The 16,261-nt window shown below is 35.9% G+C and overlaps 2 protein-coding genes across 3 annotated transcripts; both read right to left on the bottom strand.

Annotated features, from left to right (window-relative positions):
• Positions 1-2,592: 2,592 nt before the first annotated feature.
• On the bottom strand, positions 2,593-9,464 carry LOC133875649 (condensin complex subunit 2-like). 2 transcript variants are annotated; one of them, XM_062313846.1, is made up of 13 exons: positions 9,093-9,464; positions 8,676-8,777; positions 8,478-8,586; positions 7,658-7,719; positions 7,527-7,587; positions 7,242-7,442; positions 6,836-7,110; positions 6,358-6,502; positions 6,011-6,267; positions 5,551-5,581; positions 4,862-5,007; positions 4,081-4,191; positions 2,593-3,478 (listed from the first exon to the last, which is right to left on the bottom strand). In XM_062313846.1, exons 1-13 carry the CDS (start codon positions 9,363-9,365, stop codon positions 3,254-3,256), a joined length of 1,998 nt encoding a protein of 665 aa, XP_062169830.1. In that variant the 5' UTR covers positions 9,366-9,464; the 3' UTR covers positions 2,593-3,253. The 2 variants fall into 2 exon arrangements, with proteins under 2 accessions (XP_062169830.1, XP_062169829.1); XM_062313845.1 differs by having other exon boundaries at positions 8,469-8,586.
• Positions 9,465-10,944: 1,480 nt separating this feature from the next.
• Positions 10,945-15,695, bottom strand: LOC133875181 (uncharacterized). Its single transcript, XM_062313215.1, has 5 exons — positions 15,422-15,695; positions 14,842-14,998; positions 13,322-13,372; positions 12,951-13,043; positions 10,945-11,314 (listed from the first exon to the last, which is right to left on the bottom strand). Exons 1-5 carry the CDS (start codon positions 15,565-15,567, stop codon positions 11,255-11,257), a joined length of 507 nt encoding a protein of 168 aa, XP_062169199.1. The 5' UTR covers positions 15,568-15,695; the 3' UTR covers positions 10,945-11,254.
• Between the last annotated feature and the right edge of the window lie 566 nt (positions 15,696-16,261).

Genomic DNA, 16,261 nt, shown 5'->3' on the forward strand with positions numbered 1-16,261 from the left:
TTCAACTTTTGGACCCCTGAGAATCTTACCCGCCAATTCCCACAGTCCCACTCCCACTTGTACTATACTATAGTGCGCATGTGGTCCCCTCCCGCACTGTCCTTACACTTTTAAAGGCCCACTTGTTACTTTGGCGGTTTAAATGGGCTGGGCTTTCTTTCAATAAACCATATTAGAAAATGAACCAAAACTTAAGGCATGTTTGGGTAATAATTTTTTTTATTATAATTTATTTTTTTTCAAAAATATGTTTAGATTGTTTTTTATAATTTAAATTTTAAATTTTACTTAAATTTTATTCAAATTTTTCTAATTTTGTCTCAAGTTCTCTAAATCATCCAAACATAATTTCAAAAAACAAATTTTCTCGGTATTCACTATTTTGTATATAATACAAAAAAATCACACATCCAAACGAGTCCTAATAATTTTGAAAAAAGTGTGTAAAGTGTTTTCAAAACTACTACTAAGAGATGGTTTGATTTTACAATTTTAAAACATGCGATTTGAAAATATAATTTTTAAAAATAAAGTTAAACGTATGACAAAATTACAATTTGACTTGTAAAAACGCACTTCATTACTTGCAATATGAAAGTCATTTTTTTTAAAATGTACTTCCAAATAAGATGCTTTTTGAGATTTTGTTTAAAAACAGATTTTTATTTTGCAAAATCACGTGGCCAAACAAACTTTAAACAAAGGAAGCGAAAGTGGTTTCTGAAATCATATGAATTTCCAACCAAAAAGATCAAAAAGAGTGTATTGGATGAGGGATAAATTGTGGTTCTTTTGGCACATGCACGCCTGTATAACAGTATAAGTTGTGGTTGTATTTGAAAATAACAAAAAGAATCCTGCAAAAGTGGATCGAGAACAGGAGACATAAATCCATAAGATAGGGCCAGTCAGATACGGCAATCCTTGGACATTTTGTGCTTGAGTTTATCCAGAAGTCTGTCAAAAGTAGTTTTTTTTTTTTTTTTTTCCACATTTATTGCCTTAGCTAGAAAGTGTATCGGATAAATCTCAATGGATGAAATCATAAAACGAGTTAAAAGCAAAAGGTGTTGTCAATTATATTGAAAAGAGGGACAAACTCTGGGTCCCATCAGATAGCCTGCCTATAATGGGGACAACGATCGACGAGATAACTAGAAGTCTAGATCAATAAGCCAGAGATTCTCATATTTCTAATTATCTTTCCGTTGAAAGACACAAAAAAGAATTTATAAAAGATTAACATGCCACAGACTCAATCATCCACCATGGACTTTAATGTGACGTTTGGTTTGAGAGATTTAACATTCTTCACTACGCTGCACTAAAGTACATTGCAAGCTCATTAATTAGAATAAGCGTTTTCTTTGGATTGAATAAAAAAAAAAAAGATTGTTGTTAACATAAAATAATTCTACATGTAACAATAAGAAGAAAAAAAAAATCATAAAATAAATAAATAAAGAATATTTAAATGGTGAAGAAATAATAAAAAAGCCAATATGAAGCGTACTTCAATAAGTACAAAGTAACTTAATTTTGAGAGAACAAAAAGGCTTTACCCTTTCTCCTCTAAAGACAACCCAACTCTTTTCTCTAGCTATCGAAGAGGAGGGAGTTTTTTTTTTTCACTCCCTCCTCCTCCCCCTTCCCCCTTACTCCTCTCCTCCTCCTTCTCTCTCCCCTTCTCGCCTCTTCTAAGGCTTCACCAACCTCTTTGAAGGTCTTATCCATCGCCTTCCATGGCGAATTATCCTAGATCAACACCTTCTCTGGCTTCTCCCCTCTGCGGAAGGTCCAATTCAGCCTCCACATGCCTCTCTCAGTTCTAGATCCGCCACCTTTTCGAAGTTTTTGGATTTAATTTTTTTCAAAATCAATCTATCCACTTCAGGAAGCTTTACCACCCCACGTGCCTCCCCACCGTGATCTAGGCTTCCTCCACTCTGCTCTGCCGCCAGCCGATTCCCCATCCGGCCACCACACGCCAAAGCGTGTCCCACATGCGCCTACAAGTAGATCCTACTCGCGGGTACATGTCCCACACGTACCAACGCGTGGACACCGCAGAACCGCGCGTGACGGCTTCCTTCGCTTTCCACAGCTGTCACTGACCCCCTATAGAGTTTCTGGCCCCATTGTCGATCCACCAGTTGCCAGTGTGTTGTTCCTTTATTTTTGTGCTTTCGTTGTTTTTATTTTGTAGTTTGAGTTACCGTCTCCCAGCTCTTTTGAAGCTTAACCTAACTGGACACTTCACGGATCGTATTATATCAAAACTGCACTCTCTTAGATCCTTTCTTGTAGTTCATGTGAAGCGAGAGACAATTTTTGTTGTCAATGTTTAAGCAAAGACAACTGTGTTTTTAGTCAGGGAATCCATTTGGTCGGAGGAAACTCCTCCTCCAGTCTCTGACACTGTTTATGGGGAATCTTTGTGCCCCTAATTTTCTGACCTATGGGTCTCATATTTATAAGAATGGTTCTTTGTTTTAAATTTTTTTTTTTTTTTTTTTAAAAAAAAAAAATGAAAAAAAAAAAAGGTAGCTTGATTTCTAAATTTAAATTTAAATTTTTAAAAAACCATTAGTGTGCTCGAACTACCCGTCCACTCTGCCTTATAGGTGTCTGAATATGTCAATATATTACATGTCACATTTTTTCGAATATTACATATCACGTATTTGCCAAATTTATCCAAAGTTATTCGTACCTTTTGCGTAGTAGCACAACCCATGAACCCAACAGAGCAGTGAAGGGCCACTTCACCCCTGGAACGGAAAGATGCTACTGTTGCTACTTGAGTTGGACAATCCTTCATATACCATATTCCCTTCATCCTGACACGCTTCCACCCAATTTCTTCCTCCAATAATATTAATCTCTGACGGTAGGGCAGCACTATAGGTCTGCATACTCAAATTTTGATAACCAAAAGAAAAATCTCTCCAAAACCAAACTTCTTAAAACAGGCTATATTTGTGAATCAATTAAACACAACAAAGATATAGATTGGAATTAATATTCTGACGTATATGTACTCACGATATGCACAAGAAGCAGCATATGCAGAGCCCAGATTTGCTTTAGCACCCTTTACTTCTATACAAAAAATTAAGCAATATCATGCAACAGAGACCGGATAAGCAAGAAAACTGCTATTGGCTTACAATTTTGATTTTTGGTGCTTGGCATATAGGGAGAGATGCCATGTTCCAAACTCTTGTAACACAAAAATTAAGCGGCATCTTGGTTATGAAGGCTGGACCACGCCATCTGAGTTTCGGCAAGAAGAGGGAAGATTTATGCTGAGATCATCTAAAGCGGGGCAGTCTTGGATGCTTAAACCATGCTCATTAGCCAAATGCAAAAGGCAGATGAAACACAAATGGGGAGAGATATCCTCTGGAGCGGCGGCTTGGCAGTCAACAGGAAAGGTGGACAAGAGATGTCGGAAAGATACCGTATCTTTGCACTCCTTTAGATAAAAAAGGCATATTATCCATGATGAGAAACATATACTTTCCAAGGTAGATAAATGGCAAATAGTAGATGGCCAAAAACTAAATTCACTGAACTAGTACAGAAAAAACAAAAACAGCAGCATTAGGGCTGATTCAGTAAGCACTATTGAAATTATAATGTAAAAGAACTTGCAAAATGCTCGGAACAGGCAGGTGGCAGCAAAAGCAATGAACATTTAAGTGGTTCGCTTGCCAAACAATTCATGTTCATGATCTTACAAGAAATGTTGTATTAACGTCAACAACGACGTCTTTATACACATTGAATTGCAAATAAACTGCAGATTCATTCAAAAGCTTTGAATTGTTTATATCCGGATTGTGGAAATAAGCTGATAGAGTTTCGATAGATAAGATACTAAAGTTATGAGGTCCATCAGATTGGTGAACAACTTAAATTCATATCAAACTTCCGAATTGATCAGTTCAATGAGCTTAACTTTTTAATTAATGAAATCAAAAATTGCAAGCCCATCAAAAAATTTAAACAATGAATCACGATGGATCTATGTCCATGCCAGAAATGAAACTAGAATAAGTGAAAAGAATAGCTCACCGTTTCAGGAACTTCAGAAGATTCTTGAATGTGATCCCAGAGAGTTTCCTTCAATGAATGTACATCAACTTGTTTTGAAGTTTTGTCATATCGAACTTCAATTTTGTTTACCTAAAACATCAGAAGTCAAGCCTCAGGACAAGAATAAACTAACACATTTTTGGATAATTATGATGATTGCAATTCTGAGAAATAATTTGTTTAAGAAATAATTTTAAAAAAAACAATGTCTTATTACAAACCTCATCGTACTCAAAATTTTCTATGTTGTAAATTGATGTGGATAAACTTTATAATATCAATCCAAATTAATATATATATATATATATATATATATATATATATATATATATACACGAAAGTAGAAACCTTTCCGAGGAATAAATAAGATTTGCATTTTCACACAACATATTTCTTCTTCTTCTTCTTTTCTTTTTTTTTTCTGATAAGGATGTTTTAGAGACACCAAAATAGAAGGGGGCACCACCCAACAATAATAAAAATATAAAATAGGCAGGGGGACATTCATAATTCAGGTGCCAAAGTTCCCCAAACAAAATTTAAAGACCATCCTCCACTCTTGTTGCTCTTTTGAGAGAAAATCTCTTCCTCCCTATAACTCTCTTTTCATTTAATAAATGTTGTTCTCATACATTAAAAACAACAATAATAATAATAAATAAATAAATAAAGGATATGGAGAGACACTACACCCAAAAGAATAACATGATCGACTTAAATCTTTCAAAAGAAAATAAAGGAAAATAGAATAAAAACAAACCCGGCGAGGCTGAGAGACAAGTCCATCTAAGTCCTCCACATCATTATGAACATAGTTATCATCATATTGGCCACTAAGCACACTCTCGTTGTCCCACGATGGCAATGCTTCATCAAAATCGTTGTTTCCTTGCCATGAGTTGTCACCTGGAAAAAAAAAAATAAGGTAGTCATCATTCAATAAAAGAAATTCATTCTCCCCAATTCTTCTTCTAGATACGTTTCCGATTCTTCTTTCAAGATACTTCCTGAGATAACACGATAGAGAAGAGAAAAACAATATAGCCCTACTCTTTGAAAAGTGAAAAAGGAATACTTGTCATAAAATGCTAGGACAGAGAACACTATGAACTCGTGAATGATGCCTTGCTAAATAACTGAAAAGAAATTTAAATCAAATAATGTACATTCAATAGTTATGACGAATTTTATCAAAGAAGATGGATCCTGCAGAAACTTTGTTGGATGCCCTGCCTCGCCTCAACAGAAGATACCATAAAAATCTAAATGAAAACGAACTATATCCTGCCAAATTTCAACACTATCTGAAAATTTCTCTGTATGTGTTGTGCACTCATATTCAGTATAAAAGACACGGTTTCAAACATTAGATAATTGCAAGAAAGGAAGAAGGGTCTCAATAAAACTTATTATTATTCATCAAAAAAAAAAAGGAAGAAGGGTCTATACCTGAACATTTCTGTCTTCTCTTCCCAAGGCACTACAATCAAAATACGCAATTCATCATTAACCACAACAACAATAGAAGGGCTAAAGAACCTATTCCAAATCAGGGGAGTAACATGATCACCCAAATACACATTCTTCTCAAAAGTACAAAGCATTATATAACACGTTTTTAAGCTATGGACGTCAAAGTACAAATTATCATTTGTGCTCACTCCTTGATTAGTAGCAAAGAACTCTCCAGGTATACGTCTGGGGGGCAGATATATTCCATCCATCACAAACTCAGCCCAATGCTTATATACTTCTTTATGCTATTTTGAGGCCTAAGATTGAGATTCTATACTTAAAGTTGAGATCAAGCTGACGCAAAGAGCCACCTAGCCAAAGACTCAAAGTTTAAGCTACATTGCTAGCAAGCTTTATGTAAATTTATATATTGTTAGGGATTATCCTACGTTACCAGAAGATTGGGACGAAGAAACAATTTGACAAGATCCTCAGGTTGATAATGACAATCTTCTGGAAGTCTGTTACTAGCTGGTGCTCTATTTGCAGGTAAAAGTAAAGACTTCGGATTTTTTGGGGGAAGAAAGATATCATGGAATTCTTTGTCCAAGGATTTTGTGAAACCAATGTCGACTTCAGTGAGGATTTTCTTCTTTGCTCTCTTCTTTGAAATGGTTGGTCCACCTTCTGTGGGAGGAACCTCCCCTGAACCTACAGAATAAATACCACATAGGGTAAGTTTAATCGGTTCACAAAACATAGGATACACACTGATAGCGTAATTTTCCACCCATTTCCTACCCTTAAACCTACGAAACTTCCAATGATCTGGACCTGCCCACGCATTTTGTTTTGAAGCAACTCCAAGCCCTTGAAGCAAAAACATCGAGACTTTCTCGAATCTGTCATCCACATCAGATTCAGAAAATGTATAGGGATCATTCTCCTACAAAAATATAAGAAAATTATGTAAGTGATTCATATATTTGTTTCTTTTCAGCAAGGCTCCATGCAATGACGAATTTAGGGGGGAAGGGCCTGTGGAGGCATTGGCCCCCAGGGATTAGAAATTTTTCCATATTCCTATGCTCATTTGCTTAAAAATCTAACAAATTTAGAGTTGCCCTCACCACCAAACCCTTGGGTAATTATGATCTGGCCCTCCAAGAAAAAATTCTAGATTTGCCACTAGGTCCATAGGAGAAAAAGAAGATGATGAAGGAAAAGAATATGTTATAAGTAACTAAAAAACCACTTCAATAGCGGATGTAACAAATACCTCGTGATGAGGATCTCCAGAACTAGAGCTCTGATTAACAAAACTTGTCTCACCATCATGATCAAAGGTCCACTCATCATTATTCCCAAATGAATTAGAATCACATTCAACTTCCTTATCATCATATGCATCGGCAATCACATCTGGTTGCTGCCCTACATTAAATGTTTGTGATGGCCTTTGATTATCATTATCAAATTGAAGGACAATCTCCTTGAGGGTAGGAGAAATTTCATTCGTGGCACGCATGTTGATTACCATCTGCTCAATAGTCTCTACAAAGAAAACAAGCAAATGGCTGCAATAAGAAGAGGAAAGGAAAAGGTAATGTGTGTGTGTGTGCACCCCGGGGGGAGGGGAGGGGGGTAGACAGGAATGAGAGAGATAAGAATACCCTATAACAGACCTTTGGCAAAAGAGAGATCAACCAAGTCAGAAGTAACATTTTGGGATGAAAATGATTTGCACTTCCCTGGCACTTCAAAAGAATCAAAAAGTACCCTACATCCTCCATATACACCAAGGTTATTCAATAGGAGACCCTTGGCTCCACCTTCATCAAATTGTGCAGATGTCTGATGATATAAAGGATCCACTGAGAATGCAACTAAAAACCAGGAATACAAATAAGAAACTCAGAAAGGAAAAGAGATCAATAACTGGAAGTGACAAAAGTCGGATATGAAGTTACCATCAAACTTCTTTACGTTAAGAGCTTCAAAAGAGGATTCCAATGTTGACAGTGGGGATACCTGCACAACCACTTGCCTGAGTTTGCAATTGCAGCCTAATCCACTAATGCCATCTATTCTTAAACCATACCTTTCTCTCGGGCTCTTTCCTAGAATGACTCCTCTCCTGCCCATCAACAACATTGTCATCATCTACAATAGCTTGTCACCAAAGCACTATATTAGGGAACTGAGCAAAGTGCATAAGTATCTCTCTATGCAACAAAATACTCAAAATTAGGCTATAATATTGCACGTTATGGTAGTAATACATGTATTACATATATAGAAGTTATGTTAGTGATACATGTATTACATTATAGCAATGTGTGTACACATGTATGTGCATATCTAACAACCATGCACTTTAGCCACGCCTCACGAGAGCCTTTCGAAGCACAAAGGTCTATCTAAGGCATCAGCCTTTTCAAGCCATAAAAATAGTGTAGAGTAAAGCTTGCGAAAAGAAAATTCTTTAGGTTCTAATGTCTATCCTAGACAAATCCAAGCCATATTGTTCTAGTAGTTCTTGCCTCTTTGGCATGAATCATTAACGTAATAACTAATAATTAAGCAAGCATTCAAATATCTGCCCTACATTCATTCGTGAAGATAAAACAAAATTTACGAACCAACAGCAGCTCCAACTACCATAAATTATGCATTGAAAGACATAGATTATAGTGACATGCTACTGCTAATCACACTGTGAGGGATTTAAGCACAAATTTTCCATTTAGTTTGGCAATACCTAAATCACCAATCTTAACAACCGAGCTACCTTTACACGGCTACAAATGACCTCTATTACTCCATACATGGGTTCACAATGTGAAAGCAAATAGAACCGAACCATAACCGGAAAGTAATCATAGTCCTCAACCAGAGAGTAACAGCCAAACCTTGTTCACCTTCTATACCGGCTCGGTTGATTCCACCCAAGACCTTATACGCCTCCGAGTGGACCGCATCCACCCTCACCGAGTAAATTTTCACCCCTGCCTCCAATGTGCGGCTTGCCTACAATGTCAAAATCAAATAACAGCAATTACAAAGACATAAACACAAACAACACCTACCAATCAATTTCTCACAAAAGTGGTTCCAACCTTTTGAAAATTAGTCGCCATGTTGTTTTCGGCTTCAACCTTGATAATCTCGCTAAGATGATCTATGAGCTTCAGCTCCCAAGTATTCGTCTGATTTATTTTCTACATTGCACAAAATGACGGCGACCACAATTTAGTGAGAATGAATGGTTTAGCCAAATCTTTGCACACTGCACAGTAGAGAATTAGAGAGAGAGTGTTTGTGTGCGTGTGAGAAATTGGTTACAAATTTGTTTGGTTGCCGAGAAAACAGAAGAATAGCAAAGAAAAACAAAATAAGTCTTACTTATTTTATTGTTTTTGCTTTCAAAAAATGACAAGCTAATCACTAACAAATCAACAACAATATAACATGATGAAGCAAATTACTCTAAATAAGCAACAGCGAAAGAGAATGTGTGTTGTGTGCGTACGGACATTTTCGCTGGCAAGCTTGATGCAATTGTGGAACAAGTCGATAATCTGGTCTTTGCTAAGACAAGGATCGGGAGGAGGCGAGGGAGCAGTTGTGGTGGCGGCTATGCGGCGATTGGCGGCAGCGCGTGCGGCTCGTGCCTGCGCGCGTTCGAATTGGTCGTCGTTGGAGCTGAGGAAGAAGGGGCTGGTCGGTGACCGGAGACGGTTGGCCGCCACTGGAGACCTCTGCATCGGTGCCACTGATGGCTTGGGGCTCACCGGTTCTTCTGCCATCAATGAGAGAGAGTATTTTTTCTGAGGAGGGAAATTTTAAAAAAGAACACCGTTCCAATTTCCAAAGAGACAAAAGCGGTTACTTTCCTGAGAAGCTGAGACACACAAACGGATGTCAAAAATGTTTTATTCATCACACCAGTAACACATTTTGCTACCCAAACCATCACACTTCGTTAACGTTATAAGGTTTAATAGTTTTTGGATTTTTAATAAGAGATGATCCAATAGTTAATAACTACTACCGCATCAACAAAGTACGATAGTAATGTGTATAGAATTATTCCTAACTCACAAAAATAAAAATAAAAATTATTCCTTATAAAATAATTCTAAAAAATTGAGTGGAAAAGAAAGGGATGAAACCACGTCGTATAGAGAATAGACTCACAATAACAAGTGGTGTGGTATCGGAGTAATGCTACACACACTCTTTACTCTCATACTTTTTGACGTGACTTTTAAAATTATTATTACATAAAAATTTAATAATAATCCATTTCAAATTCAATGATAATTTTAAAAGACATGTCATTGAGCGTAGAAATGGAAGTGTATGAGTGAAAGTTTGTGTAGCATTTATCTTCTTCACAATATAATCACATTATGTTTATGTGGCATAGATTAATAGCTCTTGAATTGATCATTGCTTTATATATATACAAGAGCTACTATTAGCCCACTCCACATCAATATAATGTGATTATGATTATCAATTGTCTTTCGCCAATTTAAAGGACTATAAAATTTTGGGATTCCCTTTAAGAAGTTTTGGCCGCTAAAAATATCAAATTTCTAAAAAATTATATGTTGGTTAAAGTTTGTGAAGGTATTTTATTATTTTTAATTTAAAAAAAAAAAATTATGATCCGATACAAAGATGAAAATATTTTTTGTATTTTAAATTATTTATTAATGTATTTACCTTGAGAACATAAAATAAAACCGTTAACAAACATGACAGATCCCCTTTTAATTCAAGCTTCAAAATATTAATTTATTAGAAGTTTTTGTTCGGCTGCCACTAGGAACAAAAAAGTTGAAAAACCACAACTACTAAAAGGGGTGGGTCTTTTCCACTAACAATTTGGATTACTAATTCTAGATGTCCTACCAATATTTCTCTTGTATTCCTCTAATAATGATGTGACTTTTAAAATTACAATTTAATCAAAATTCAACAATAATCAATCACAAGTCTAATAGTAATTTTAAAAGCCACATCATTATTAGAGTGACATATATATAACATCTAAAATTACTCTAATTTGGATAGAAAGGGGAGGAGGGGAGACGGGAATGCGGCGGCCCATTTTGCAGCATAGTGAGTGCAGAAATTGGCACTTCTGTTAACTTCATGACTTCTCGTAAAGAATATACCGAGATTAGAGAATATATTCTCCATTCTTGAATGATGAGAGGGTTTTGTAGAGCCATAATAATAATGAGGGAATAAAACAGGAAATTGATGAAGAAAAATTTTCTACCAATAACACCTTTGGATAACACTTTTTTCATTTTCCTTTAGTTCTCTTTTCAAAATAAAAACATTAACAAAAAAAAAAAAAAAAAAAAAAACTCAAGCAAAACACTCAGAATTACTTTTATCTTTATCTTTATGTTACATTAGAACACTTTTTCAAACAAAAAAACAAAGCACTCTAAAAAGCATTAGCAAACAGAGCCAATTATACTTGGCATTTAACCAAGCGTATAAGACTAGTATGCAAACATTAAATTAAGACCCTGAACATGACCAATTACAGTGAATAGATTCACAATGGTGTGAAACTTTTCTTCTTCGGAGTCCAATTCTTTGTGCAGGTGCTACGAGATTCACTGTCGACTGGTAAGGCCCAAAAGCATTGCTATTCACTACATTATATCCCCTAACGGGAACTTCTCATTAGGAACGCCACCATAATTCCCAACATGCCACCTGCAACAACCTGCAGCATACAAACAGAACAAATATTCATTTAAAGTACTCTTTTTTTATATACAAGTAAAATATACATTTAAAGTCATATTGTAAGTAAGGAAAAATTGCAAACTTGGTCCATGAGATTTGACCCTTTGGTGAATAGTTCCGGGTTTAAAAAGTGATAAATCAGTCCCTATACTATGCAGATGTTCATCTGCGTCAGGGTCAAACAAAACAAAACAAAAGAGGAAGTGGCCCTTGAAGGTGGTTCAACCAACTCCTCTGGCCTAGGGGTGTACAAGCGGGCTGGTTATTAACCACTAATAACCGCAACCGTATAACCACTTAGGACAATTGCGGTTAGCAGTTTTAAAGGTAGGCGGTTAGCTGTTATTAATTGCCTACCTTTATATATATAATATATATTCAATATAAGTAAAATGTATATATTATTTTCATGTGGTTCTCACTGCTTCTCTACGGTTTTCAATGAGGATATTTGTTTCTTTGGTGTGGGTTGATCTTGGGCAGTTATAAAGTTGTGAATTCTTCTGAACATGACTAATTTTGCTACATGGTTAGTTAATTTTATGGTTTTTTATGTTGAATTTATCCCAAAAACGAATTATCCTAGGTACTTGTGGAGTCGAATTTAGTGGACGAAACATTTTAGGTCTTTTGGTGAGTGTTGTGAGTTTTGTGTGAAAAGAATAGGAAATGGGATTTTGTTGTGAAGTTGGTGAGTGGTCTGTGGAGATAGTGCGAAAACAGAGGATGAGAGAGAGAAAAGATGAGGAAAAGTTGATAAGTCTTATGTTTCCTAGACTTCATGTAAATCAACAAAGAAAGAAAGGAGGGCCTAGAGCACCTCCAAGGAACAAAATGGCTCTTTATGAACCTCAAAGTCTTCTGCTTCATCGTTTATATAGTAATTCATAGCCGTCAAAAAGATAATAGGTAGTCGGGCAGAGGAACAAGTATAATGTTACTGCTTAAACATTATGCCCAAGTCAAAATACAACTTTCTGGATCTCATGGATTGTCCAAGCTAGGCTATATTTATTATTGTTCATACTTAAGTCCATGGATTCTAATGTTTCAAACACTAAAATAGGCCCAAAACAGTCCAAAAGAGGACCTTAGAAGAGGCCCAATACACTAAAAAAATGCCCAAAAGGTCCATTACTTGACAGGTGGTTAGCGGTTGTGGTTTGGCCTTCAATAACCGCCAGTTAACAGGGCGAATGCAATTACTTAAAAGTGATAACCGCCTAAGGCGATTGCAATATCGATTAAGAAGAAATAACCGCAACTGCTTGTACATTCCTACTCTAGCCAATATGGGGTGGCCCGTGGCCGACTACCCACAACACCCTTTTCTTTTTTAATACTTTTTTTAAGGATAAATGTGCAATTTCATAATGACCTCGACGGAAAAATGGAAGGAATTTGTACAGAGAAATATATTTATTACATAGGCATGCCACAAGGAGTGATATTTCCTTTTTAAACCTTAAAGGAACTATTTGTCGAAGGGTCAAACTCCATGGATCAATTTTTCAATTTTTCCTATTAAGTAACACTTTTCAATCATGTAGTTGACATTAGACGATAGCAATAACTTTGCCTGTACAAATGTAAACCAAATAAGAGCAACAGACCTGAAGTGGAGTATGACCGAGTGAATCTCGTAGAGGCCTAACATTAGAGACAGGATGTTCAGGAGGTAGCTCGCACACAATTTGATTTAATAACTGCAATGAGCCACACATTTAATAAATTAGGAAAGCACCATCATAGATGCCATGACAGTGCCATCTGGTGTCATGACACAAACCAAAAGAAATAGGGCATATAGAGCTACTTGATAACCATAAAGATGTTTATGTAATTGAATAGTCTCTCAAAAAAAATATATACCAAATATTCATATATATATATATATATATATACCAAATTCCCCGTTATTTTTGCTAATACAATAGGGACCATATGAAAGTAACACAGAAGTCATAGCAATAAATGATCTTACTTCAGCTTGGCGACCAGCATGAAGTCTTACTCCAGAAGCATCATACATTACCTGCAAGGAACCATTAACATGAATCCAAGCAGCCAAACCCATGTAAGTTTATGGACGGTGATAATAAAAATACGATAGAAACTAAAACAAGAAATGATGTCATGCAAATGCTTCAGATGAACATATTAACCACAAATTCCAGTCCAGGAAGTCCAAGCGATAGTTAATAAATATTCTTGAAAAGTAATAAACAACCATATTTTTTTTTATAAGTAAGCAATAAACAACCATTACATTATATATGAGGGTTGACATCACAAAATACTCATTGGTGATGCCTAAATGATCTATTTCTCTTATGCAAGTAAAAGCAACAATCCCACGGTCATCACACTCAACATAGTACTATAAATAAATCCTTTCATGAAATTACACAATAGATACTCCATAAATAAACCCTTTCCTAAAAAGGGCCCCTTCTCTAGCCTGGCACATGAATTTTTTATTTTAAAGGGGAGGTAAAGTGAAATCAGGATTCAAACTCAAATTTTAAATAAAAGATAAAATAAATTAAAATTTCAAACTCATGACCACTTATTTTGATACCATGATAAATTATCATTAATTCCAAAAGTTTAAACTGATAAAAAATACTAAATTTAATCAATTAATCAATATTCAATCAGAGATGTCGATAAGTTCCAATTCAAAGTTGAGAAAACATAACATTATCTTAGGTTGCGTTTATTTCAATGTAAAATACTTTGAGGGAAAATATTTTTGATCAAAAATATTTTTTTTTCCATTGTTTGATTGAAACCTCAAAAATAGTATTGAAAATGCTTTCCGTAATTTGGTTGATATGAAAATATTTTCCCACTACAACTGGAAACCAATCGGAAACCAAAACGCCAAGAATTGATAAAAAAAAATAAATAAAAAAAAAAAAAAAACACCCAACAAAAATCCACTGACAAGGGAGGATGGATTGCGACTAGGGAATAGGAGTTTTCTTACAGGGAGGCAGGGGGAGGGACAGATCGACTACGAAAGGGCAAAGAGGATGGTGAGCAACAAGCAGAATAGGGTGACACCAGGAAGAGGGGCAGTTGGGTTCCTCCTTGGGGATGGGGGTGGTCATATGAGGAGGAGGGATGGGGAAGGGGATGGCGGGCAAGAAATAGAGGGGAGTGAAGCCAGTTGGGGGGGGCAGCTGGATTCCTCCCAGGAAAGTGGGGCAAGGGAGAGAGGAGGAGATAAGTTCCAAAAAATAATGCTCACGCCTCTTGAGAGGCATTAACCATTTTTCCCTTATAGTGGCAAATTTGTTGTTCACTCGAAAATCGTTTTCTTTTCACTAGTATTTTTCACTCGCACCAAAAAATGAAAAAACATTTTTTTGGAAAACGTTTTATGCCAAAACAACCGTAGCATTACTTTTCATCTACAAGGGCAAAGATTAAAGTAATAAGCACAAGCAAGCATGCCTAAAAAAAAGAATGAACAAGACCTGGTGAACAAGTACATACAACACATGCCAAGACCACTGCAACAGCAAATGCAGGTCCTCCAGTTCCTTCTTGCAAGCCAATAGCAACCGCAAGAGCTGTCACGGTTGCTGAATGCGATGATGGCATTCCACCTGACCCAAGCATCCTTTTAGAATCCCATCTCTTCTCCTTGAACCTGCACGTCTAGGAGTAGAGTATATATTGAAAAATTAAAGCAAAAACTTACAAACTTAATACATGAACTTCAGAACAAACGTGAAGGAAACCAATTCTCAGTGAGACCCCAATTTTCACTAAAATTCATCGATAATCTTGCAAAATTGAGGTTGTCCATCGATAACCACTTCTCAGGGCTACATGTAGAATTTTTTAAACAACTTTTTAAAAACTTTAAATAGGGATAGAATGAAAATAAGTTTGAAACTCCGACCACTGCTCTGATAATATGATAAATTACTGCTTATAATGATCATAACAAATGGTAAATTTAATCACTTTGCCCATGTCTAACAATAATTAACACCCACCAAACCCACCAACAATGCAACATACAAGAGTCAAAACTCTGAGAGAGAGAGAGAGAGAGAGACGGTATTACCAGGTGGTGAAGAGCTTGAGGAACTGAGCGAGAGCAAAGGAGAGGAAAGCAGAGAGGAGAGGGAGGTTGGAGGGAATGATGGACGGATCGGACGACGCCGATCGGAACCTCGATGACGCATCAGCGGCCGTCATCACTTCGTCCATTTCAGAGAGAAAAACAGACAGAGATGGAGAGTTGGAGACAAGTGGGAAAGAGGGTCTCGATCTATTGGTAATGGTGTAGTCGCGTCATTGTGTCGCCAAGTGAGAAACGACTGCCTTTCTTTCTTTTTTCTCTTTTTCTTTTTGTATGAAAGTGGGAAAATTGATTAGTATTGTATTTCTTTACTCCATCATATAATAAGCTTTCAATTCTTTTCGTTTGGCCCGCTCCATTTATTTTGAAATTTTGAGGCGTTTGCAGATATTAAAATATTAAAAATTTGTTTTCGAAAAGATAGCTCAATCGATTGAGGCTCACGCTTTATGAAGCGGAGGTCACTAGTTCGAATCTCTCATCCTCATCCTCTTACATAGTTACATGGACATGTCCAAAATAAAAAAAAATAAAAAAAAAATAAAAAAAAAATAAAAAAATTATTTTTATTTATTTAGTTTTTTTTTCCACCTTTTGGGACCCAAATTTATTATATACAATTTTTTAAAAATATTTACTTTTCAATTGATAATGTTGATAATTCATTTGTTTTTCTTTTTTGACTTTCACGATCCTAGTTAAGATTTTTTTTAATTTTAAGTTCGAAAATTTTCTTTTTAGAAAATCAATTGTAGCAAGTATTGTCAATAAAATTTCGTAAGTGATGCAAGCATTTATAAAATAATTTAGTATGTCGAGTCT

Source organism: Alnus glutinosa, chromosome 8 (assembly GCF_958979055.1).
Source record: "Alnus glutinosa chromosome 8, dhAlnGlut1.1, whole genome shotgun sequence".
Taxonomy (NCBI): Eukaryota; Viridiplantae; Streptophyta; class Magnoliopsida; order Fagales; family Betulaceae; genus Alnus; species Alnus glutinosa.